This window comes from Penicillium paradoxum (assembly GCF_028828445.1).
Source record: "Penicillium paradoxum strain IBT 22861 chromosome Unknown utg000006l_segment0_segment0, whole genome shotgun sequence".
Taxonomy (NCBI): Eukaryota; Fungi; Ascomycota; class Eurotiomycetes; order Eurotiales; family Aspergillaceae; genus Penicillium; species Penicillium paradoxum.
In genome coordinates, this window is record NW_026643184.1 from 2,863,299 (window position 1) to 2,887,925 (window position 24,627).

General features: G+C 48.1%; 10 protein-coding genes across 10 annotated transcripts; 5 read left to right on the forward strand and 5 right to left on the reverse strand.

The window, feature by feature from the left end:
• Positions 1-6,418: 6,418 nt before the first annotated feature.
• Positions 6,419-6,932, reverse strand: N7457_007468 (ribonuclease III domain-containing protein; the record flags this gene model as incomplete). The annotated part of the gene is made up of 2 exons (XM_057178511.1): positions 6,419-6,654; positions 6,713-6,932. The coding sequence occupies 2 exons, from the start codon at positions 6,930-6,932 to the stop codon at positions 6,419-6,421; spliced, it is 456 nt and encodes a 151-aa protein (XP_057030255.1).
• A 637-nt stretch (positions 6,933-7,569) lies between these two features.
• On the reverse strand, positions 7,570-10,046 carry atm1 (ATP-binding cassette Fe/S cluster precursor transporter ATM1; the record flags this gene model as incomplete). Its single annotated transcript, XM_057178512.1, has 7 exons — positions 7,570-7,646; positions 7,697-7,913; positions 7,971-9,017; positions 9,071-9,339; positions 9,390-9,504; positions 9,563-9,622; positions 9,678-10,046. 7 exons carry the CDS (start codon positions 10,044-10,046, stop codon positions 7,570-7,572), a joined length of 2,154 nt encoding a protein of 717 aa, XP_057030256.1.
• Positions 10,047-10,444: 398 nt separating this feature from the next.
• On the forward strand, positions 10,445-11,976 carry N7457_007470 (AIM24 family protein; the record flags this gene model as incomplete). Its single annotated transcript, XM_057178513.1, has 7 exons — positions 10,445-10,613; positions 10,681-10,799; positions 10,863-10,934; positions 10,996-11,166; positions 11,218-11,336; positions 11,387-11,606; positions 11,662-11,976. The coding sequence occupies 7 exons, from the start codon at positions 10,445-10,447 to the stop codon at positions 11,974-11,976; spliced, it is 1,185 nt and encodes a 394-aa protein (XP_057030257.1).
• A 350-nt stretch (positions 11,977-12,326) lies between these two features.
• N7457_007471 (transcription factor domain-containing protein) lies at positions 12,327-14,219 on the reverse strand (the record flags this gene model as incomplete). The annotated part of the gene is made up of 1 exon (XM_057178514.1): positions 12,327-14,219. The coding sequence occupies one exon, from the start codon at positions 14,217-14,219 to the stop codon at positions 12,327-12,329; it is 1,893 nt and encodes a 630-aa protein (XP_057030258.1).
• A 1,232-nt stretch (positions 14,220-15,451) lies between these two features.
• On the reverse strand, positions 15,452-16,240 carry N7457_007472 (2-deoxyribose-5-phosphate aldolase; the record flags this gene model as incomplete). Its single annotated transcript, XM_057178515.1, has 1 exon — positions 15,452-16,240. The coding sequence occupies one exon, from the start codon at positions 16,238-16,240 to the stop codon at positions 15,452-15,454; it is 789 nt and encodes a 262-aa protein (XP_057030259.1).
• A 1,356-nt stretch (positions 16,241-17,596) lies between these two features.
• N7457_007473 (MCT family MFS transporter) lies at positions 17,597-19,180 on the forward strand (the record flags this gene model as incomplete). The annotated part of the gene is made up of 4 exons (XM_057178516.1): positions 17,597-17,891; positions 17,943-18,049; positions 18,107-18,690; positions 18,751-19,180. The coding sequence occupies 4 exons, from the start codon at positions 17,597-17,599 to the stop codon at positions 19,178-19,180; spliced, it is 1,416 nt and encodes a 471-aa protein (XP_057030260.1).
• Positions 19,181-19,470: 290 nt separating this feature from the next.
• On the forward strand, positions 19,471-20,603 carry N7457_007474 (uncharacterized protein; the record flags this gene model as incomplete). The annotated part of the gene is made up of 2 exons (XM_057178517.1): positions 19,471-19,923; positions 20,004-20,603. The coding sequence occupies 2 exons, from the start codon at positions 19,471-19,473 to the stop codon at positions 20,601-20,603; spliced, it is 1,053 nt and encodes a 350-aa protein (XP_057030261.1).
• Positions 20,604-21,113: 510 nt separating this feature from the next.
• Positions 21,114-21,363, forward strand: N7457_007475 (uncharacterized protein; the record flags this gene model as incomplete). The annotated part of the gene is made up of 2 exons (XM_057178518.1): positions 21,114-21,223; positions 21,294-21,363. The coding sequence occupies 2 exons, from the start codon at positions 21,114-21,116 to the stop codon at positions 21,361-21,363; spliced, it is 180 nt and encodes a 59-aa protein (XP_057030262.1).
• A 132-nt stretch (positions 21,364-21,495) lies between these two features.
• N7457_007476 (uncharacterized protein) lies at positions 21,496-21,870 on the forward strand (the record flags this gene model as incomplete). The annotated part of the gene is given in 2 exon segments (XM_057178519.1): positions 21,496-21,689; positions 21,705-21,870. 2 exon segments carry the CDS (start codon positions 21,496-21,498, stop codon positions 21,868-21,870), a joined length of 360 nt encoding a protein of 119 aa, XP_057030263.1.
• A 273-nt stretch (positions 21,871-22,143) lies between these two features.
• Positions 22,144-24,518, reverse strand: N7457_007477 (kinesin family protein; the record flags this gene model as incomplete). The annotated part of the gene is made up of 4 exons (XM_057178520.1): positions 22,144-22,559; positions 22,622-23,705; positions 23,765-24,174; positions 24,242-24,518. 4 exons carry the CDS (start codon positions 24,516-24,518, stop codon positions 22,144-22,146), a joined length of 2,187 nt encoding a protein of 728 aa, XP_057030264.1.
• Positions 24,519-24,627: the final 109 nt, after the last annotated feature.

The following is a 24,627-nucleotide window of genomic DNA, read 5'->3' on the forward strand; positions in this document are numbered from 1 at the left end:
CAAGGTTGACCCTCTTCCAAGGTAAGGTTCGCCGGGAGAGGTTGATATATGAATGCTTACTCGGGAAGGATTGAGTTTCAGTAAGCGCTGAGGCAGGCTGAAAAATATGCAGTGTCGCGTGGGAAGTGCAGGATACAATGGATCCTGGGTAAGGAATGTGGAAGAGTATCAATTGAAACGAAGGGTATGATTCTCCAGATAATAAGGAATGACTAGCAGATAGATAAAGAAGAAGAAGAGAAGCCTTGAAGAAAAGAAAGGGGGGTGTGGGGAGACGAACGGGCTAATTTAGCGCGAGGCAATATCCGGAGAGGCTAGAGCACATGGTCGTGTCTGTTTCATCTCGACATCGACTCTGGACGGCACATCGATTATTTGATTTCATGATCGTCACTCGCATCGGATCAGAGCAATAATCTCCAATTAATTGCTCAGGAGAAATTCCTATTCCTCCCATGTTGCTTTTTATAGAACCACGCGACATGGACGTTCTCGAACGGTCGAAGCCTCCCAATCGCACAGACCCCATCGACCCGCAAACGATATTAATCACGCATATGTACTAGGTTGCATTAGACAAGGATCAAGATCGAGATGCTGTCACATCCAATTGCCTTCTCCCCAGGCCATTCTCTTATCTTTTCCGGCACTCAAGTGGAGAGGCGATAGGATTCTTACTCCGTACTCCGTCCGGAGGACGCTCTCCAGGACTGCACGTTCCATGTCTGTGCTGTCCCGCTTCAACGGCATTGTGGGAACACAGCCGATTTGGCAAATGATGGCAATACTATGTCCATCAGTCGAAAGAATTGCAACGGACATTCAATTCAGGGGGTTTGTCTCATCAAACATCAACCCTCCCTTGAAAGCGATGAGAGTAGGTACTTCCAACTTCCAAGGTCGGTGGCAATGCCGGGAAGCACACTAAGCTTCACATTGATATCGTACGATCTTCCCTATCAACATAGATATATTCCCTCTATTGAGCTGTGTGTTATTGCAATATACTCTCAAAGTCAATATATACCTCCCGGTCCATGGGTGGTCAAGTGGTTCCAAGGTTGGGACTGGGGACTTTGGTAGCGACGAGGACACAATCGAACCTGGGAACCCGGAAAAACTATCGACCCGATCTACGATTCCACCTGCATGAGCAGCAGTACACTAAGCGCGCATAATACCCACATGATCACTACCTACATGTAGGCATGGAGCATGGATGAGAGGTGATTCTTATTGTGTTGAATAATTGCAGGTGGTAGCGAGCGATGGAGTGTGCTCGTGGTTGACGGCTTGAACTGTCTCGGGCATGCGGCCTATCTCCCAAGTCGGAAAAGAATTCCGTTCTATGGTGGAGAAGTGGAACATAGTTCGGTTTGCACAGTTTCGCCAGGGAAGCTCTGAATCCATGCGCCTCCATAAAGTGACCCAGGAATGTGGAATGTGGAATGTGGTATCGCAACGTCGCGAAATTGTCAAGTACAGTACGCTCGCAACCATCTGTATAGTGTTAATATCATCCAATGAGTCGACAACCTTCCCTTCTATAAACTCCATCACGATATACCCCCAGCCTTGGTCGTCAGAAGATAAATCATTGACGCGTGGAATCCGAGCTATGCGACTGTCCACAAGTCCATATGCTATCTCTTGATTCTCAAGTCCTTCTTTTGTCACATCGGGGCCACGTCTGACGACTATATGATTCGAGATTTGAATAAGGCTTTTGCCATACTAACAATCTTTTCAGACAATGGATCTAGCATAATATAGATCTCATGAGATACTCTACACGGCAAGTACGAGAAGCATATGAACAACAGAGCTGGAGTTCTTTAGATTCATCAACCAGGGTGTCAATCTCGCCGATATTAAATAGCTGCGCATGCGATGCCAACGGCTAGAAGTCATATGGAACAAGACGTTCTTCGGTTCTTCACGTAAGTGATTGAGATACAGCGAAGATAGACGCTAGTATTTTCCCATTTATGCTGTCACATGGCATCAAGATTGATCGTGTGGTGACGACCACAGTAAAGCTTCCGGGGGCTAAGATCTCCCACAGGTCTCATAGGAGAACGTCATTGAGGAGAGGCGAGGTCGTATCCTTCTTCAATCTGGTTGACCTTGTCAGTTTTGGTTTATAGCTCGATGCCACCGTCCAGAGCTACCTATGGACATGCGCTTTTTACAACGCGGGCATCTGAGATGGTCACAAATCTCCAGGTGCGCAATACGAGGCTCATCTCCCAAAAGCACGCATCGGCATTCTGGCACCGAAATTAGGGAAAGGAACTGCAAAGACAGGGTCTTGGCCGTACTATATTTGATTAGATTATCTAATGGAAGCTCGTCGGCACCAGATATAAACTCACTCGGCAGCGGCAGCGGTAGACGCATCCTAGACTGTCCGGGACCTGTTGACAGTGGAATGTTGTGGCATATTGAGTAGCTTCCAGATAGACCCTAGCGCTTCACACGTCAAGCAAATGATAAAAATAATCAAAATTTTGTGCATTGACGCAAACCGCTCTAACGCATCGCGCCAGAGCTCAATGTTGTGCCTATCCGGTCCAGACTAGGCTTAGGTAGACGTCGCATTCTATCATGCCTTTATCGGTATTCAAGTCGAATTTCGATTATTGCCAATTTTTATCTGCGGTATGGTCACATATCGACTATCGGGCGTAATAGCTCTAAACAATTGAGGTTGTTAGCCGCAAAATCCCGTCAATTCCCGTCTCTGTGACTCTCTCTTGCTTACCGTGCTCCTCCGCAGTCCATCTCGAGGGTGTCCAATTCAAGGCCATGAAAAAGCGTAGAAGCCCATGATTCGAATACAGGGGAATATTGATGCTCCCAAGGGAGACTGAGATGAGGTGTAAGAGCAGACCTGGGTGTAGTCTTAGCGGGATTCCCCTAAAGGTCACCCCAATACTCCTTCCCACATGTCAAGTAATGTGTTCGTTCCGAGTCCGTTCTTGGAACTTGAAGACAGTTTTGTTCGAAGAAGCCTGACCTAGACAAGTTTTTGCCTCGTTTCTAGAGGGATTCGTTGTCTAGATCCGCTCGCTTGCTTTCCCTTGGTGTATATCCTCTGCTCATAGTGTCATCGCGCTTTGTGAGCACCACACAGACCATTCACTGGCATCCAAGTAGAGGAATGTTGTTTTGATAGTGAGGGTAGATGGAAGTGAACGCAAGTCACTTCTCGTTGAAAATCACATTGCCCATCTCTTGGACATAATATGCAAGTCTCGGTGGATAAAATAGACACTATAGGTCTATTCAACGATCATGCGGGAGATCACCTCTCTAGTCCGCCAAATCATGTTAGCAAAGTATGATAGTTGCTGTATGAAAAAGAAAAGACTTACTCCTGAACTGATCCCTATATATAGCGCAGAGTTGTGATGACGGCGTTTATGGATCCAGAAGAGCAAATGGGTACTTATCATTAACTTCTCGTCAAGGATGGGGGTATTGCCGCTGAGAAGAGGTGCTGTAGGTCTTGCGCCCAAATCATGCAATAGGCGTAGGTCAAACTCCACATGAACCCCGTGTCTCCCAAGAAAGCAATCTGGCAAGAATCAAACAGTCCATTGCATTTAGCACATATGCTGTAAGCCTCTCTTGAGGGGCCTCATAGCGAATGAGCTAGTCAGTGATAGTCCAAATCTTAGCCACCAACCAAAATCCCAGTTGCGGGTCAGCACGGATCCAAAGGAGGTCGGTCAGGCTGCGAGTGGTTGAACTGAGCATGGGATAGCAGGGCATCGCTGATCAGGGTCACGTAGTCAACGTGTAGTTATAGAGGCAACCGAAAGGGAATATGGGGATATAGGGGAACGGCTCATGAGGCGGTGGTTCACAACGTCATGGCGGGAAAGACGCTGTTTCAATGCGAAGGCATGAGAAGTGGATTCAGAATGAACTCTAGAAGTGTGGAATGAGCGATCAAAATATAATAATCCATCATGAGTCCTCAGTGAGGAATGTGTGAAAGGAGGAAGACTGAAGGATGAGAGAAGACTGAAATTTTCAAATCCCTCAGTGTAGTATTTATATACGACAAATGAGACCAGTGCTCTATGTTGATAGGTATGACTCCGCACGTCTGATATTGATGTTGTCTTTCAACAATTTCTTTGCTAACTTCGCTTTCCATGATGGAAGATCGACTCCTCATAAGTATCAAATATAGCAGGGAGGGTGTAAAATAAAGATTCAATAAGCTTAGGATGTATCCTGCCCTTCTAATATACCTTATGAGGACAAAGAAAAGCCCGACAGACAGTACTGGTATATCAACACTGGTCGTTTTAATGTAACAGTCTCTTACATGCGAAGGAGTCTTGATATTTTAACTAGAACACCTATATTGACTCTAAAATCTGCAGTGGAACATGAAATTGAAAGCTCATATAGAGTATGCAGGGAAGCATTGGCTGTTCAACTCTGTGGGATATCGTGATACATTGACCACATGGCTTCTTAGACAAAATCATTATAACTGCCTGTGAGAGGCAACGGATAGTGACATCAAGATGCATGGTCAAGCTAGTGGATAAAGCTAAGAACTGAAGGCTATGGACTGAGCAAGAAGTCTAATACTGCCTCTAAACGAGTCGAGCATATCAGGTAGCTATCTCCAGATTCTGTTCAAGTCCATCATCTCCCAATAGCTCCATTCTGTTAACCTGAGTATCCTTCAACAACCACCTGACCTAGCGTTCTTTAGCTTTTCTTGAAGACCAAGACAATCAAAATATCAATTGAACTGAAGGTTGTACCCAATAAAGGTTCCTACTGTAAGTCGACCACTGTTATCTTGGCAGTTCCAGCAGAGTTGTTAATGGCTGCAGACAACCCCATGGCTTCCGGCTCATGAGAAGTACGAGATGTTATCGCCTAGCTTAGTCCTTAGCCTTTTCGAATCTTCAATCCAATCTTGTAATCAAACATACATTTCAATGCTCAGGGGTAGCCCCTTTGCCCATAGTATTTCCAGTCATCGTCACACTCGAGCACGGCACAACCTGGCTCCAACGTCGTAGAGTTGTCCCGATAATAGCCTCATCGGGGTCGCCATGGTATTCTATTCAATCAATCGCTGGTTGTTGTCGATATAGATACACCATTGGTGTCTCTGCCTTGTGTGGCTTGCTGTTGCGTGCAGCATCAAGGGAATTGATGTCTGGATCGACTGCATCAAGGATCATCTTTGGGCAGTGACATTCGAAGTCTTCCTTTGCGTATTCTCTGGGAACTTTTTCTTTGACGTTTTCGCATAATATCGTGGAAGGGTGTTGTGTTGATTTGGGAAACCCGTGATGAAGGAGCTGTTTGAACTGAAACCGCAACGCTTCCGTTCGATAGTAAGAGTTTGGAGTATGACTTTCCTTGTGGTGCCTTTTTGGAAAATAGGGCACAGGCAAAGAAGAGCCCATGTTGGGCGATATAAGCATCATATGATCACTCATCGTTCATATCGGGAATGCATTTTAGTGACCACTAAACTGGCAAGTTATTGGGGTATAATTGCTGTTGCAACTGATATAATCCTTTCTTCGGGTTGGGAAAGGATGGCGTTTTGATTTGTATATATAAAGAGAAGAAGGAAGAGTATATAACTCGATCTTGATTTATTGGCAAATCAGATCCTCATAAAGGTTGAGAAGGCTATATTATATTCCGAAGGAGGAGGAGGAGGAGGAGGAGGAGGAGGAACGAAATGAAAAACGAGGGCCTTGGTGGCCCACTACAAACAATAAATCAAATGAAAAAGACGAAACATGTAACAGAAACAGGAGTCTGGGCAATCAGAAAATATAAAGTAGCTCAACAATAAAGAATCAAACTGCCAAGCGCAGTCTGACCTTTACTGGGAGGCCCCAGGTACTTATATAGCTTGCATACTTATATAGCTTGCATCAGAAGCGAAGGTATAGATACGGCCCTACATGGCCTCAGTCTTCCTGTCTTCTTTTGAAGTAACTCACCCAATGGTTTCTGAACATCGAAACAATTTTACTCCAAACCTTCCCAAACATGAACGAAACATAACTACCACTACGACGCGAATGAAGAACCAGAATCAATGCAACGGTTATTTCAATTGTCTCCCTCGTAAAATCCACCATATCAATTCTCAAATCACTTCGCTGTGACCCCCTTCGGGCTGTTCTCGGCGAGAGAAGCCATTCTCAATCACGGGAACATACAGAATCCCCCAACGCGGGGGCAAGCGGGATCGATTACGAAATGGACAAAGCCCATTTGATAGTGAGATCACTCAAGTGACGAAAAGCCAGCTCACGTACCTCACACTCAAATGGAAAGAAGCCCACGGTCGTAATCGATCCCGCCAGCCCCCCGTCAGGGGATTTTGTATCTTGCCGCAGCAGACAATAGACGTTCACTCTGGCCAAGAAAGGCCCAAAACGACCATGAGCTTGATACACGGGCCAAGCTGGTGACCGGAGTCAAGGAAGACTGCTCCGATAATGGCCTCCATGGTTGTGGCCATAACTTTGACGCCAACCACAGTCTGAGACGGGTTGATGACAACGAATTGGTCGATGCCTAGCGAAAAGCCTTGGGCAGTAAGATATTTGTTGCCAGCCCTTTGGGATTTAACATCCGATATCATGCCTAGCGATAGCAACAGTCGTTAGTTCGTGAAGATGGCCAGGGTGGTCGGTATGCTTACCCTTAGGCTGTTTCTTGCCATAGCCGTGGATGACGAGAACGGTGTCGATAACGGCGTCGCCGATCAACGCGAGATTCTTATTTGCATCTCCATTCACGCCATTGGATGATTGTAGTGCCTCGCGGAGCAAATCACGCGAGGTGAAATGATATCCTATCTTATCCTCTAAGATTTGGACTCTATCATCGGACAGGAGGGAAGAGAAGATATGGCCCTTCATGGTATATTGAACGGAAAGAAAACTTGGTTTGAGTGATTTGGGAAGATGTAAAAGTGACTGGAGACAGAAAAACCCCGGGAGTGGGAGGGCGCTTATATACATGGAGGCTCGAGAAAGGTCACCTTTGGCTGCGGGGTCGATGATTACGAGCAGCGCTACGCACAACACTTAGCAGTCAAACCACCCGGGCGAACTTGACGCAAGAAACCCATCCTGTTGGTCAATCATATGCACGTATGTGGAACTAGCTGCGGCTGCTAGGTGTGGTAAGCAATGATTGGGGATTGCCTAGTGTTGGCTTGAGCCAAGGTGTTTGCGAAACACGCATCCTCCCATTCTCTCCTCTTTTACGGCAATGAACATCGAATTTGGTAAGAGTTCAGCTTAGGTGGCATGTACGAAATACCTGTCACCAGATCATTGGCTATATACTCAAGGCTCCAGCATATTCCAGCGTTTGCCCACCACAGCCCCCGACGTTACCTGCTGCGCATCGGTTTATCGTCTAACCCGTTGGGGGCACGGAGTACTATGGGCATGTGGCCATGAGAAGCACAAGAGAAAGTATCATGTATTTTGAGTCTTATGTATGGGATGATTCTCTACAGATTTTCAGATGTACGGAGTAGAATATAGCTTAAGCCTTAGGCTCAATCTCCTCCTCACTTTGATTCCGCTCCAAGTCAACATCCTGGGCCAGGGACATTTCCTGGGCTAGAATTGAGTTAGCAACTGTTGCAGTCTGCACCAACAAGATAACTTACTATTCCAAAGTTCGGCATAAATGCCATCCCGATCGAGCAGCTCGCGGTGCGAGCCCATTTCTGCTACGTGCCCTTCCTTCAGTACCAGGATCTGGTCACTGTCGCTGATCGTGCGGAGACGATGAGCCACAAACACACTGGTGCGGCTCTTCTCTTTGAGAATGCTGTTGATGTTCTGGAGCAGGGCTTGCTCTGTGTAGGTATCCAACGCGGATGTCTAAGGGGGTGATTAGTTTCATCTTTTTGACGGGTGAACGAGATCGTGAGAACTTACTGCCTCGTCAAAGAACAAAAGTTGGGGATCCTTCAGGATCAGTCGAGAGATTGCTAGGCGCTGTTTCTCGCCGCCGGAAATCATCATACCGCGCTCGCCAACAGCAGTGTCGTAGCCATCAGGCAGACCTTCGATGAGTTTGTGGATGTGGGCCCGCTCTGCAGCTCGGCGTACTTCTTCATCCGATGCATTGATCCGTCCGTAGCGGATGTTGTGAGCTATCGTGTCATTGAACAGCGGGGTATCCTGTGGCACCACTCCAATTGCTTTGCGGAGACTTTCAAGAGTCACATCACGGACATCCTGTCCGTCGATCAGAATGCGGCCGGACTGGACGTCATAGAAGCGGAAAAGCAGACGCAAGATCGTAGACTTGCCGCAGCCACTAGGCCCAACGATGGCAAACTTTTGTCCTGCTGGGATAGTGAAGGTGGCATTCTTGAGGATTGGTCGATCTGGGTGGTAGCCAAAAGTAACGTTCTCGAAGCGGATTTGGCCGCCCTGAGTCAGCTGCAGCGGCTTGGCGTTGGGTCGCTCTTGGATGGTGACGTTCACCTTTTGCAGGTTGAAAAGCGTCTCCATGTCCAGCAAAGACTGGCGCAGCTCACGGTAGACTGATCCCAGGAAGTTGAGCGGAACCGAGAGCTGGAAGACCAGTTGGTTGACCATGACAAGGTCACCAACAGTCAAGGCTCCATTCGCAACACCATTGCAAGCCATGTACATCATTGCGGCCAGCGCAGTGGAAAAGATCATGTTCTGGCCAGAGTTGAGGAATGCCAAAGATGTAGTCACCTTGATGGATGCATCTTCATATTTCTTCAAGGCCTTATCATATCGCGCTACTTCGAACTTCTCGTTATTGAAGTACTTGACAGCCTCATAGTTGATGAGCGAGTCCACGGCAACAGTGGCTCCGCGGTTATCAGCTGCATTGGCCTGTCTCCGGAACTTTGTTCGCCACGCAGTTGTAGTGATGGTGAACGCGGTATATGCGATCATTGTGGTCGTTGTAATAGCAGCAAATTGGAGGCCATATTGGTAAGTCTAAGGCATGTTAGTAGAGTATGAAAAGAAAGATATCATTCGTCAAGTCATACCAGAATACCGCAAACAAGCGAGATTTCCAGTGCTGTTGGGACTACATGGAAAACCATGGAAGTAAGCAAGAAGCTAATGCCTTTAGTACCTCGATCAATTGCGCGGGTCAGGCCTCCAGTCTGCCTGGAGAGGTGGAAGTTGAGATCCAGTCGCAGCAGATGTTCGAAAACGTTCGATGCCACCTTGCGAATGGCCTTCTGTGCAACGCTAGCGAAGACTGCATTGCGAAGCTCTTGGAACAATGTAGCACCAATTCGAGTCACACCGTCTATAACAAATTAGCGTTTGACTTTGGGTTTCCGAAACTGCTATCCCTACAAGCGATGATCATTGATCCGGCCACAGTGTAGGCGGTTCCGCCGAGGGTAGCAAAATCTACATTCATTGAATCGACAATGTTCTTGAAGTAGAAAGGCACCTCCACATTGAGAATCTGTATGTATTTATATTAGCAGGATGAGACTAAAGATTTGATTCCAGTTGATGCCAACCTTTGCTCCAATAAGTAGTGAAAGCGCTGAGCTGACACGAATCTTCGTGCCCCAATCATTCTACCAGCTATAGTTAATACCCAGTTACTCTGTAGCAACAGCACTCAAGGATTACCTTAGGCCACAAATACTTGGCCATCTCCTTCATGATAGCCCAGTCTGCTTTTCTTTGCTCCTTATTTGCGGCCATCGGCTCGCTCAACAAGTCTTTCTTTGGCGGGGTCTTCACATTGCCGCTATCTTCCGGTTTTTGGATGATATTGGCATTTGCTAATTGTGCAGGAGCAGGATTTGGTGTAGGACCAGCTTTGACAGCTTCATGATCTTTGTTACCTGCAGATTGACTCCACAATTGACTGTTATTCGACGTGAAGGCACGTAGTTGTGTGCCATTGAGCCGTGTGCTTCGTGACCTACCGGCGAAGCTCGGGTAGGCGAATTGCGCTGTGCGCCAGCACGGCGATCGCGCAGCTCTGAGCAGCATGGCTGCTTGAAAAAGATATTTCTGAGCTCCGAAGGTAATTTAAGTCACCCTAAAGGACTTCAAGGGCGCATAGTGGGTGCGCGTCGGGAAGGTTGCCGTGTAGTAGCTGTCTCCGATAGCTCGTGGGGGGAAAATCGCCGGCTTCGGAGGAAAACCCGTCGCCCTGTATGTAGAGTCCAAGATGGTCGCAAATAGTTAGAGAAGCATAAATGTAAAATAAGAATAAGACATTCAGGAACTTTTTATTGCTAAACCCCCAATGTCGCAATTCAGAGGGGCTGTTGTGTACTTCGTAGACATCGCGCTCTCGGGCCCACGATTTCCCGATTTCCCTTTCAAGGTTTCGTCACAACTGACGTAAATTCTCCCTTCGGGTCTTTGCTCTTTTTTCATACACCATGCGCCCCCTCCAGCGAGGTGTTCGGACTCTGTCCTGGACTCGAGTTGTCCGTCGGGTCCATCGGCAAACGCGATGCGTTCAGATTCGCGCCGCACCCTCGGGAGTGTCTTCCGTCAACGGCGACAGTCTGCCTCTGGCCGGCACGCCCACTTCTGTTGAATCACGAGGTAATTGAGTCTCCTTTGTGGCAATGAACATTTATATGAGAACGGAAATTGACGCCGAGGGTGATAGATGCGCGATTCGATGTCGTCGGCGCTCCATACTCGCTTCTTTCGGTTTCGCTTTCGGCCTCGCAAAAACTATACACACGCCGGGGAACGTTGGTTGGATTAAGCGGCAAGCCAGATAATGTATGCGATCTTACAACAATGTTGCTGCCAAGGGATGGCCATGTTAACGGATAGTCTGTGCAGGTGGTTTCCACATTGAGCGTTCTAGAACCCTTCCGGAGGGCTATCGTCGGAGTGCCTTTCCTTTATCAGAAGGTAAGATGCGCAATGCGGATGATGTTTGGAGTCTCAAACACGGTTGTTGACAATTCTCTAGATCTCCTCCGCCAGCCCTATCACAGCTCTCGTCTCCGTTCGATCGCCCAACACCTCTTTCGCCGTCGTGAACGTCGATGGCTCTGTGGACTGGATGGTTGCCCAAAGACGGGCTTTGCTTGCATGGACGGGCCGGTCTCTGAACATCAAGCCGACTATCAATGCCAACCTGGTTAGTGAACCTATGACCGCTTGACCGAAAGACCCAAGCTAATCTGCGCAGAGCTTGTCTCACTGGGGTAGCTCCGAAGTGACTGGCAGAGGTTTAATAGCGTTGGTTGGAAACGGACAGCTCTATTCAATTGAGCTGAAGGAGGGTGAACAGTACATCGCGCACCCCAGGTATGAATCTCGACTGCAGTACCATGTCCTACATCGCTAATTCTCGACAGCAACGTGGTCGCCTACACCATGTCCTCCAATCCTCCTCGCCCTTACCGTTTCAAATCCACTACCCTCAACTTCCAGGTCCCGGGCTTGAAGACGCTACCAAGGCTACTACAGAACGCCAAGTTCGTTCAGGATGTTTCAGAACACAAGGCATACAAAACCACTATGCGATGGTTCCACAAGCTGCGCACTTGGTCTCGAATGACCATCTGGGGAGATAGAGTATGACATCTCCATCCCTAATCTACGTGATCGACCAGCTAACTCGCTCACCCAGCTCTTCCTGCAATTCGACGGCCCCACAACCATCCTCGTGCAATCTCGCGGTCCTCGCATCAACGATATTTTGTCTACACAGGATGCCAATGAGATTGCTAGTATTCCCAGAGGCTTTACCCCGCCCGCTCCTCAAGCCATCGAAGACAAAAAGCCCGAGGAAAAGACCGAGGCCGAGCGGGCCGTCAGCAACATCCCCGGTCTGACACGCTCTGTCGAGGAACTGGAGCAGGAAACTCAGGGAATACGCCAGAGTGTTGCGAAGGTCCGCAAAGATGGAAAGGTCGAGATCGATGAAGTTGCTCGCACGAACTAAATAGAAAGACTCGGTTCAAAAGGGTCGGCTTGGAGAAGCACTTCTTCGCAATAGATTCTGTGTGGACTAGAGCGGTCTCCATTGGGATGATTATTACGTTGCATCCTGTACAATATAGGGCATTTCTTTTATTTTGGCAATTGTCGCTTGTCGAATCTCTTTTATTTCTTTGCTTCGGATCTCTAAAATTCTCTTTGCTCTTTCTCTACTGTTTTCCCCATTCAAGTAAAAAGAAAAGACATACAAAAACAGCTCACGGTAGGAGGAAGTAAAACAGGGATATCAGGCGACATTAACATTCCATCGGATGAAGAGAGGGCTATAGAGGGTTATGGGAGACCCTTGAATGTTCAGGCATCAGCAAAGCCCGGGAAATGAGCTAAATAGTCACCACCCCAGATCCACGCCTGCTGCTGGGCAAATCTGTCAGTGGTGTCGCAGAGTTCAGGGAAAAGCTGTCTCTCCAGATCATCAACTACAGCACCGGTTTCCGCAGGCATCCGACCAGATATCGCCATGTCAAAATCCGAAAGAGTCTGTGAGATGGTAGGATCTTCCCTGAAGTCAAAGTTGGCGAAGTCATTCACTGACCCATCAACTCGTTCTGACATTCCGGTCCCTACAGAGGGAGATCCATAACTCTGCCCTTCAGTTGCGGTAGATACCATAGTTGCTTGAGTGTCGGTCTGTGCAAGCATTTGTTTCAACTCTTTTTCCATAACCAACCTCGTTAGCCGTTCAAGAATCCCCAGTCCTTGCGCAGCTAGTTGTGAATTCGGGGCCAAAGTCCTCTGCATGCCCAGCAGTCGGTGCAATCCCATTTTGGATTTGTGGGATTCCAACGTCAATGGTTCGATACTGGTCAATATGCAAAGTGTGACACCAGCAGTGAAGGTGTGGATGCCGATGAAAGCAGCTGCGTATGTATCTGCTGCCAACGAGAAGATCGACGCGGATCCAATCTCTGATATCTTGATAGCAGCATCCCGACAATGATATAGGGTTTGATATAAAGGGCCGGTGGAGTGGGTGGGTGTCATGCCGACTTTAGGGATTTGTTTGTATTGCAAGAGAGGACGATAAACCAGGAGCTTAGCATTTTCGTATGCAATTCCGAGGGCAAGGGCTTGGAGTTGATAGATGTAGTTAACGAACTTCGGACCGGACGCGCCGATATCTTGGTCCGTCTCTTCTACGGAAGTGTAATTGATTGATGCAGTCTCGGGGTTGTTGAGATGAAGTTGTGGCGGGATTTCTTGTTTCCATTTTAGCAACTTGGTCTCCAGGAAGGCTATCACATGGGCCAAATGGTGTCTTGTCGAGTTACAGTTTGCAAAATCGCATGGCTGACCTCGTCCTTGTGGCCCACTGAGATTAGCCCCATATATTTCTGTCAGGATGAGTTTGGTGAGAATTGATAGCTTGGACATCAAGTACTTGTAGGAAAGAAGGCTGACTTGCTCCTCTCTCATTGCATTGGACGAAGGAAGTGATTGTCCGATGGGCATAGGATCCGGCAAATCGATATCGCAATCAATATCTCTGATGGCTTGAGGAAATCCGTAGGACATTGAGCAAAATGCCTCGATTTCATAGATTGCCCACCAACAACGTTTCCTTGTTTCGTATTGGCGGCGCATATCTAATGACATGGATGCAAGACGTGCGGGGGCAATATCTATCCGACGATGCAGATTCAAGGCTTGTGCAATGCGTAGTGCGCATCCACAAATCGGCCATGCTAGTCCGGGGTCCCCATGATATAGATAATAGGTACCAAGAATAATGCAAGTTTGTGCCGCTTCTAAGGATCCCAAAGCAACGATATCCATCATCTTAGCCCGGACTAAAGCGAGCATGGTATCTTTCAGAATCGTTGCATCAACGTTATGCGCCATCAACAGCCGCCGTCTATGAGGCCCTGCGTACTGTAGTCCGATTACCATGGCCATGAACAATGTGCTAATGAAGTCGAGACCAAAATTGATTTCGGTGGGTCTTTCTGCAAGATTTTGGTACAATTGTTGCCATTTTGCACGAAAATCCTCCTGGCGGAAGACAAGTATGAACCAGTGGGCTCGGTCAAAGTAAGTATCCACAAGCAGAGATGCCACTTCATATGGAGGTAAAGTCGAGATAAAATCCACTAAGGGGGACTGAGGGCCTAGTGTGTGTCGATATCGTGTGGGTATGGCATCCGCCTGGTCTATGTTCGTTTTCCCTCCGGGAAGAGCAGTCGTCATTGATGTATCGGGTGTGTTGGAGTTATGTATTTGGAAGGCCTAAGCTAAGTTAGTCATACCTCCATGGAGCAGGAAATCAGGCATAAAACTCACTCCAGTCACAAGAGACATGGTCGAGCTCGAGTTCCATTGCTGCTCCTGAGGCGGCTCTGTGTGAGCCGGTGGCATGTTGTTGGATTTGACAGAGCCCATATCACCACTGTTCATGTCCCCTAGTTCTGTCAAGGGGCTTTCTACTCTATCATTGCTCCTTGAGGAAAATCGTCTTTTCATAGGGGTCACACTCGGACTTGACTGTTGGATGTGAACGTTCCTAGTACGGTCATGATTCGTTGATGAGATATCGGTATTGATCTCATTTTCACCCAGTATTTGATCTTGGTCATTCTGCACACTAGCAGCCTGGCGGGTGTCATAGTCTTTAATTATCTTGTTATACCATCCTATGGGAATTAGTCGATCAAATATGACATTCGTGAGATGCTCGGGCACTTCTTACTTGCAGCGCGAGCGCGTGTGTGAAGTGTCTGTGCTCCACCACGTTGTCCAGCATCATCCAAAGCATGATAAATGGCTTCATGGCTCTTTTTAATATGTTTGCGTAAGTTATTTCTGCTGGAAAATATGTCCTGAGAATCATGTCAGTCGTTGTCAAGTAGTCATGTTTTCTAAAACTCTGCTAACAACTTACATCTGCTGGACAGCCAGCAACGCGGCAGAAACGTTCACCAGCATAAAGGTGATATGCTCCCAGTTCCTACATACATTTCATCTTAGTATGTGGGAAATCGCCACTCTTCAAAACTCGTCGTTTGCAATTTATCTCACATCAGCTGTCAGATGCTCTATCTGTAGTTCGGTGGGATTGCTTTCCAGATAGCGCTTGTAAGACGGTAGATCTTCGAGTTTTCGCATTCTTGTAGGTGGATGCAAGAACCAACAGAACTGAGAGTAACCCTTGAGACCTTGAGGCAAGAACTAGTTAATAAGTCAAGGTCAGGTGATTGATGTCTTGGCAGATATCTGTGCAGTTGTCTCGGCGTTGCAAGGAGAGACGAAAGAAGAAAAGAATCATGTAGTTTCAGCAAATTACGGCTTTTACAACTTACGACTTTGGGGCCTGAAAACGTTGGCATCGTAACAAGCTGGCTCTGACGTAGATCACGTTTCGGCTATCCTATACCTAGGTAGATCTATAGAACAATACAACATCAAATCGTTATCAACGCAGCTCAATATCCACCAGTTTCACCCTCCTCTTTCATGGGCTGAAACCTGACGGGCACTTGATCCATGCCAATTCCCCGTTTCTTTGCATCTTCGATGATCGCAATAGTAGCAGTAGCCCCAATGCGAGTCACACCAAGACTCATAACATGAAGCAGATCATCCAGAGTCCTCACGCCTCCCGCAGCCTTGATCTGTACATCAGGCCCAGAATGCTGACGCATCAGCTTCAGGTGCTTCACAGTCGCACCCTTGTAGTTGTAAGAGCCATCGGCCTGCTTGACGAAGCCATACCCAGTCGAAGTCTTGACAAAAGCAACACTCAACTGGGTGCAGATCTTACAAAGTTGCACAATATGCTCCGGGTGTAAATAGTCGTTTTCGAAGATAACTTTGAGGGTAGCGCCATGCTGTACAACTACAGTATTGATCTGCTCGATTTCCTGGGAAACATATTGCCAGTCACCACCTAGCACTTTGCCGATGTTGATAACCATGTCGATCTCATGGCTACCGGCCTGGGCTGCAGCCGTGGCTTCTTGCACTTTAATCTCCGTGGTGCTGTTTCCGTGCGGGAAGCCGATGACCGCGCAGATCTTGACGTCTGTGCCTTGGAGTTCTTGTTTGGCCAGGGGAATTGTGTAGGGTTTCACACAGGCTGTGGCGACGTTGTATTTCTTGGCGATTTGGAGGCCAGCGATGATATCCTCGTCTGTCATTGTTGGGTGGAGGAGGGAGTGGTCGATCATTTTCGCCAGTTGGGGAAGGCTGACAGTGAGAGTGGATTGGGCCATCGTGGTGGTGTCAATTGATCTTTATTAAAAAGAAGACTTGTCAATTTTAGAACATTTATTCCAAGTGAGCTGGGATTTGTGGGAGATTTATATGGCAAGTGTTCGCTCTATGGATGGGGAGACAAACTGGTGGTGGACTAGTTCGTGACTAGTTGTGGCAATTGGCCCACTTTCCCCAAGGTTGTTGCCACGACGGAGTACATAGTAGTTCTCAACCGGAAATGATGTGTTTGGACCAGCAGAAAGCTTAGCTCTGAGCCGATGTAGGGCTGAGGAGGCTGAAATGGGTATCCAGCTCTTAACTGCTAAACCCCAAGGTTGCTTTATGAAATATATTATATGGCGATTGACTCAAGATCCAAGTCTGCTTGAACACACAGATGTAGTTTGAAAATACCCCGATTCGAATGTTTCATCGATTTCTCTCCTAGATACCAGAAAAGCCCCAGAGGCATAATCATTAAGGACCTAGGTACTATGCCCGGGTGGCTACATACATTACTAGTGTTTCTAATTTCCGGGTTATAGGCGCAAACTCCGAATATGATTTCCAATCGTTCCAGGGGGTTACCTACCAGGTATCTCCTATCTCATGAGCACCCGACAGTCGATCTACGTGTATCTGCTTGAATGCATGACAGAAATGGTTAGAACCCAGCGATTACAAACCAAAAGCCCCCTCGGACATGTTCCCAGAACAGACCCTGAGGTCTTCCCCGGCTTACCAAAAGGGTAAGTCCGACTCGGTCCTCGGGTCGGCGTTCATGTCTCGAGTCAGGGTTGGCCTAGTTCTCGTACACTCTTCAGGAGACTTATCAGATGTCGAAGACCGCCCATGATCTGGACCAACCACAGGAACGCGATGTATCGACCATGCTTGGTCTGGCCTAGGGCGCGTATCAAAAATGAGAGCGTACCGAAACAAGGATTAATAACTCGGGTTTAGGCACTCCGTACGGAGTACAAAGGCCGAGGCTATGATCCGATTCTCTATTTTTTTTTATTTATCATGGATCTTGATCTGCACTGGCTTAAATAGGGCTTTCCCTGACTGTACAGAGTCGCAAACGAAAGATAAAAATCAAGGGACGCGATAATCCGGGCATTTGAATCCGCGACGGTTCTATTTGATAAACAGCTAAAGGCTGCACGGGATATCAAAACGGCCGCAGGGTAATCTTAAGGTGAGTCAGAGTTTTGAATTGAGCTTGCTTAACGGCAATCTTGTTTCTTAATTTTACATCGAGGGACTTTACCACCCATCTTGGGAGGTATAAATCCGCATCAAGATTCTGACATTTGATAGATTGCAATCCAGCTCAATACTCAGCAAATATCCTTGGCCAACAAGCCAAAATGACGACGAACCAGAATGAGAAAGTTCCCTCTATCGACAGTGCTACCACCCGTATACAACAATCCAACGTTTCAACTCCCACGTTGAGCCTCCAGGGCAACGGTGATCCGGAAAAGGGACTCGCAGCACTACCACAGAACGATGCAGCACATTCACCTCCCGAGAAGTCAATTGATGCTGCTCCAGCACCTGGAACACCGGCCATCGGTCCGCCACCTGACGGGGGTATGCATGCATGGCTAGCTGTACTAGGAGGTTTCTGCGGTCTGTTCGTCAGCTTCGGCTGGATCAATTGTAAGTTCCGCCTATTTTGCCTATAACGAACTCGAGACTGACACTATCCAGGCATCGGAGTGTTCCAGGCATACTACGAGACTCACCAACTACGCGAGTTCTCCACTAGCACAATCACATGGGTCACATCTCTAGAGACCTTTATGATCTTTTTCTGCGTGCGTATCCCATTTATTTCACTATATCTGCAAGACCTTGATTAACATTCATTCTAGGGTCCCATATTCGGAACTCTGTTCGACAGCTATGGTCCGCGCTGGGTCTTACTTTTCGGCACAGTCCTCCACGTCTTCGGGCTGATGATGGCATCCCTTTCAACAGAGTACTACCAGTTCCTCCTCGCTCAGGGAATTTGCAGCCCCTTTGGCGCAAGCGCAATCTTCAGCGCTTCTATCAACTCTGCCAGCACCTGGTTCGCTAAGCGTCGCGCCTTCGCTCTCGGCATAGTAGCCTCGGGATCAAGTCTGGGCGGAGTCATTTTCCCCATCATGGTCACTCGACTGATTCCCCAAGTCGGTTTTGCCTGGGCAATGAGGATTTGCGCATTCCTTATCTTGTTCATGTTGGGTATTGCCAACCTCACGCTGAAGTCAAGATTGCCGCATCGCCCGAAGCCATTTGATGCCCTAGCCTTCGTGAGACCATTGGCGGAGCTCAAGTTCGGACTCACCCTTGTGGCGGCGTTTTTCTTCTTCTGGGGGATGTTCTTGCCTTTCACGTTTGTTATCACCCAGGCGGAAACGTATGGCATGTCTGCCGGTCTAGCGGGTTATCTGATCCCAATCCTGAATGCGACTAGGTAAGATATTGTCTTTTCTGATTAGGGCGAAGTGTTGATAAGCTAACGATATCTCAATAGTATCTTCGGTCGTACGCTCCCCGGTTATCTCGCCGACAAATTCGGCCGCTACAATGTGATGATCATAACAAGTTTCTTCTCCGCCATCCTCGTCCTAACCCTCTGGCTACCGTCCAAGGGCAATGCCCCGGTAATTGTCTTCTGTGCTCTATACGGCTTTGGCTCTGGTGCATTTGTCTCACTTGCACCGGCTCTTCTAGCCCAGATCTCTGATATTCGCCAACTGGGCGTGCGCAACGGCACTTTCTTCTCTGTCATCTCGTTTGCGGCCTTGACTGGTACTCCTATTGGTGGTGCTTTGGTCTCAGATGGTCCGCATGCCGATTTTACTCGGCTTCAGATCTTCTGCGGCGTTGTCATGTTGGTTGGTTCCTGTCTGTTTGTCACCGCGAGAGGAGCTGTTGGTGGATTCAAGTTGGGCAAGGTATAAAAAGTTGGGCTTAGACGGTACTATATGCATATTACAGGATTATAATATCCTAGTCCTCGGAGATACACCGTTTAGAACAATAATTAGCTAGGTGATATACAATCCTTGTTCCTAGCAATGCTATGACCCTCAAAACAATCTGGGGGCCTAAAGATAGCGGCTCAGGAAATAGCCCCGTGGGAGGTAAATAAGGCCCTCCTTCATCCAACTCATTGTCCACATCTGAGCTACAAGCTTTTTTCTCTTTTTTCTTTTGCTTCTTCTTCGCAACTATCCTAAATTCTTTTGCAATGGCTTCGTACTTCTCCGGATTATATGACTTGATTCAGGGCTTAAGAGGAACGAATACAACCTTCCTCACAGAACAACACGTCCCCGGCACCGATCTAACAGGCAAATGGGTCATCATATCTGGCTCAAATAACGGCATTGGAGTTGAGGCAGCAAAGTCCTTCGCAGCATGGGGAGCGAACCTAATCCTCGCCTGTCGCGAGCCACCAGCATGGGAGCTGCATCCTACAGCGGCACTCAAAGAATGCAAAGACATCGCCTCAGCGCGCGGCCATTCATCGACCATCGAATGGTGGAGGATCGACATGGCAGATTTGAGCAGCGTCGAGGCATTCTGTCAACGATGGTTAGAATGCGACCGTCCTTTAGACATCCTCTGTAACAATCCCGGGCTCGCATCGTCTTCGAAAGAAACTCGCAAAACGAAGGATGGATTCCGCTTGGTCCACCAGGTAGGTTGATTGTTCCTCATGAGATTATCTAGATAGACTAGATTAGATCAGACGAAATACTGACAGAAGAAACCCCCCAGGTTAATTTCTTATCCCATGTGCTGCTGACGCTCCGACTCCTCCCATCGCTAGCTCGCAGCGCCGAGCCCCGAGTTGTCTGCACAACCTCCTGCATGCACCACATGGGAACCCTAGACCTCGAGCACATGAACGAGGAATCTCAGAATGCGCGGTACGATTACAGAGACAACAAGCTCTACTTCCAGATGTGGATTGCAGAGCTGCAATCAAGACTCCTCAAGTACCCCGAATACCTCCACATCACGATCAACGGCGTTAACCCCGGATTTGTGGATTCGGGTATTTGGGAAGGTCTGGAGAAAGCGATCGGACCCTCGAGCTGGCTCAACTTGCTGTTGCGTTGGTTTGCCATCACGTCCCAACAGGGTAGTTTGGCTATTACTCATGCTGCCACTGCTCCGGAACTTGGACCAAACCCCGAGAAACAGGGTGTTGGGGCGGTTAGTGGGCGCGGTGGAGGGAAATATATCAATCGGATTTGGGAGGCGGATCCGAAGTCTTGTTGTGGTGACCTGAATGCTAGAGCGAGGTTGTGGACTAAATTGGATGAGGAGCTACATTTGCAGGATAGGGGTCTTTTGACGGTTCTGGGTCTTTGATGCAATAGACCTTGCGCTATCGAGCAAATCAACCTGGGATTCATAGGAGCACTTGACAAAGAACTTGGAACAGATACCAAACCACACTACCTACCCTTCTTAGCTCACATATCTCTCTTACACAGCGGATGCGTTGAATGATCTATGAATTATCCTGCGTTGTAGCATGCCAGCGTTGGCGCCCTTTTTCGGTATCACATCGTCCTCGACCAGATCAATGCTCAAGGTCCATTCTGTATTCCGTACTGCACTGGCACATCCCATGGAACAACAGCCTTGGAACAATTTGGGCCAAATATGACATGTCAACCAGAGATATCTCAGCTCTAGATGGACGCCAGCCATGTGATAGTTTCGTTCAAAGAGATAGATACCCCTGACTATCCTTCTTGGCCAAGTAAAATAAGCTTAAGCTTGATAAAAGCTTGATCTATTCCACCGAAGTTCCCTGCACGTCAATCAAATCAGCAACATTGAGTAAATGTGCATACTCAAATGAACCCCGACGATATGGCCTGGGAACAAGCCGAGGAGAAGGATGTCAAGGGGGTCGCTGTCATGCTGTTTCTCACGGACCAGACTGCAGACTGTAATACCGCTTCCTGTTATCCTTTACTCGGGTACGAAGAAAGAGTGGCCCCTCGAACTGAGCCCATACATAATAATGGAAGCCTTCGTTACCTCGTATAGGATCTCTGGGCCAGAACAGCGATTTTATCTGGGAAGTCTCACGTTGATCTTTATCAATGGACATGAATGAGCTTGTGCGACTAGGAGGCTTACCGCGCTCGAAACTTCAACCCAACACGACATTCAGCACATCTTCATCATATATCGAGGCCCTTTCGGACCTTAATATTTAGCATTTAATTCACCAAAGAAACGACTCTAGATGGAAGAGTGTGAGAATGCAGCTGGGGTTGGGGAAGAACAGAGACTCTCTGGTCGAATGCGCGAGAGTTGGGAGAGTGGGGATTTCTGGATCATGTATGCAGTGGCGCATAGTTTGGCGTTTGATGCGATCTGCTGGCAGAAGATTGATCCTCGATTCTATGGATCGACCACTGAGAATACTGAGGGGTTGTGGTAGGAGAGACTCAGCCTCTTGGATGTGAAAGAAAAGGATGAGATGGAGCTACTAGTAGCTTGCAAACTGAAGGAGAAGGCTACTAGGGTTCTGGCTTGGGGCCCGGATGAATATACGATGGCTTTTCGCCAACAATTGGACGAAGAAAGAGGAAAAGATGAAGAAAAAGGCTTTAGCTAGACGATTTGAGCAAATAGACATCAGGTATCTCAATAGTAGGGGAATAATAAAGAAAAGGAAAACAAAGTCGTTGATTCACGATGCTTGTAACGAAGGAATGACAATGATGAGAGAGTATAATGAAGCATAGTTCAAAGAATAGGCTGGGATACTATCAAAAACATAAACATGAGAACGCCGTGGCACCGTCGCTGAAGGATGATGCATGATGCATAAAAAAGAGAAGATAGAAAACAATTATGCCCCAATAGATGCCGTTCCAAAATGCAGCAATTAAGCCAATACTCCTTGCCTCATGTTCTCGACTGTCTTGACCCCAACGCCTTTCAACTGGCTCAACTGTGCCAGGCTATTGACCTGGAAGTGTGGCTGGTCTGAGAGATTTTCACTGTCGCTTGCATTTATTGATGTCTGGTCCATCTCGCAAAGGCAATCAACGAGTGCCTCTGCCTTCTTGGCACCCACTCCCTTAAGCAACTTGATCTGGCTGACATCACGCGAGTTAATGATTGATAGCAGATGCATAGTTCTGGGGGAGAGGGAAGGATCCTCGCTGTCAAGGAGTTCGGGGTCTTCTTCGATCTGGGCAAGCTTAGCAGCAGCACGCTTCTTGTGTTGTGGGCGGGAGATCTCCTCGTCGCTTGAGAAGCCGTCATGGGTTTGATCCATGTAATCGTCATAACGATTCCCTGATTGGCGTTTGCCAAGTGTTTGCGATGAGTCCTTCTTGAGTGAAAGTATGCTACCCAACCTCCCTTGGGTGGAGAAGGAGCGTTCTGCTCCCATGCCTTTGCATGGACGCGCTCCTTCAAAGTAGCAATCTTGCCTGCCAGCTTCTGATTGTGAGGGAAGTGGGGAGCTGCCAGTTGGTACATTCTCAGTGCCGAACTGTCTTCGCCGCGTGCTTGATGCTGTTTAGCCATGAGTAGGTATGACAGGCCCTCAGCCCGCGCATCTTCTGTACCATCAATGCGCTGTTCCAACTGCTCTAATCGCTTTTGAAGCTGCTCGTTGAGCTCACGAACCTGCGTTTGCCGCGATTGTTCGCTCACGGCACGCACAGCTAAAATTGCCTCAACTTTCTTCTCAACCATCTCCTCGATTCTAGCTGCTGAAAAGTCGTCGTAGCACGGAGTGGGCTGTGCAGCCAGTGGCTGGCGAGTGGGCTTCATTGATGGAAGACCGGAGGGAGGGTTGGAAATTGAGGTACGTTTCGGTGCCTCTAGTTTGCGAACCTGGCTGATAAGCTTGGGTTGAGGCTTGTCTGAGTATACGCTGAATGCCTTCACTGGCTTTCCATCGTCCTTTTCCGCGGCATCCTTTACAGGCGCCGGCATATTCACGTTCACGGAAGCTGTTAGTGCGCGTAATGGCTGTCGTGTGCCTGCCAAAGATGGCCGAACGGACGGGCGCGCCGGACCCTTGAACATGGGATCGTTCTCTACTTCCCGAACCTCGATCTTCCGTGTACGGTTGGCGACATTCAGAGAGCTAATTGTGTCCAGTTGATAGGACCGCACAGGTGCAAGGTTAAGAATCATTACTGTCAGGCCATTGTTTTGTCCCAAAGACAAGATCCTTGTCATCTTGGACTCGCGATATGGGATGCGATGCTGTTTTTTGTTGATAGCCTCGACGCACTGCGCCAAAACAAAAAGGCTCTTGTTAATGCTTGCCGATTCCACCATGCGTTCCTTGTCATTTTCCGTTCGTCGATTATCTTCGGATCCAGCAAGATCGATAGCAGAAGCAGTGCTAACGCGAACCTTGTCAGAGGACGAGATGGTAACCTTGACGCCGAGAACAGCATGCGATCGAGACGAATGGGCATTGAGCTAAATGTAATTGTTTAAAAAAAAGGGTCAAATTTCAAGGCTTGGGCACAGTATCATACCTTCGTTGCAGAAGTAGACCGATTAGTGTTGGCTTGGTCATAGAGCTGCTCAAACTCCCTCAGAGTAGTGCACGGTTTCTCACTGAGGCCACAGACCACAGTCTTGCCACCATTGTCACGGAGAGGAAGACCTGCCATCGTGCGCTTCTCCGGCGGTTCGAACAAGTCGTAGACCTTGTCATTGTAAATTTCGTAATAACTCAGGGCAACCTGCACTGTCGTCTCTCCCTCGCTATCCTTTTCGATCTTCTTGCTGCGTCTGTAGATACCGCTGAGTAGCCGAGGAATCACACCCCGATCGGCCAGGGTTTTACCCCCACGCATTGTATGTGTTTTGCCGGTTCCGGTAACGCCGTATGCGAAGATAGTAACATCGAATCCGTTGAGGAGATGTTTAATTGTTGGCGCCACTGCCCAATTCGCTCGGTCAACATACAGGCCTATTGCAAGCTCGGTGACATTAGGACGTCAACTCACCCTCAGCATCAAATAGCTCCTGCTGCGACACCTTTGCATCATACACGCCATTGAACTGGAACGCATATTCCTCCCCTTCTTTCTTGGGGTTTGGAATCCGTACTACATTGTCCCTATCCCGCAATGCCGCCAATTTCTTGTCACTCTTCTCCGGCTTGTCGCCAATTGTCGACTGGCGCGATTTGGAATCGGCCGAAGATCCCGTACGAAGGATCACATCGACCTCCCGTTCAGAATTGAGAAGAGGACGGATACGCGCGACGACTCGGACACTCATTGTGGTGGGGTGTTCATTCAAATGCTCGTGATGGTCTCGGTCCTGGGCGTCGGGGATTCGAGGTAATCCAAGCAAAATCGAAGTGGCTCAAACGAAATCTAAAGCCAAA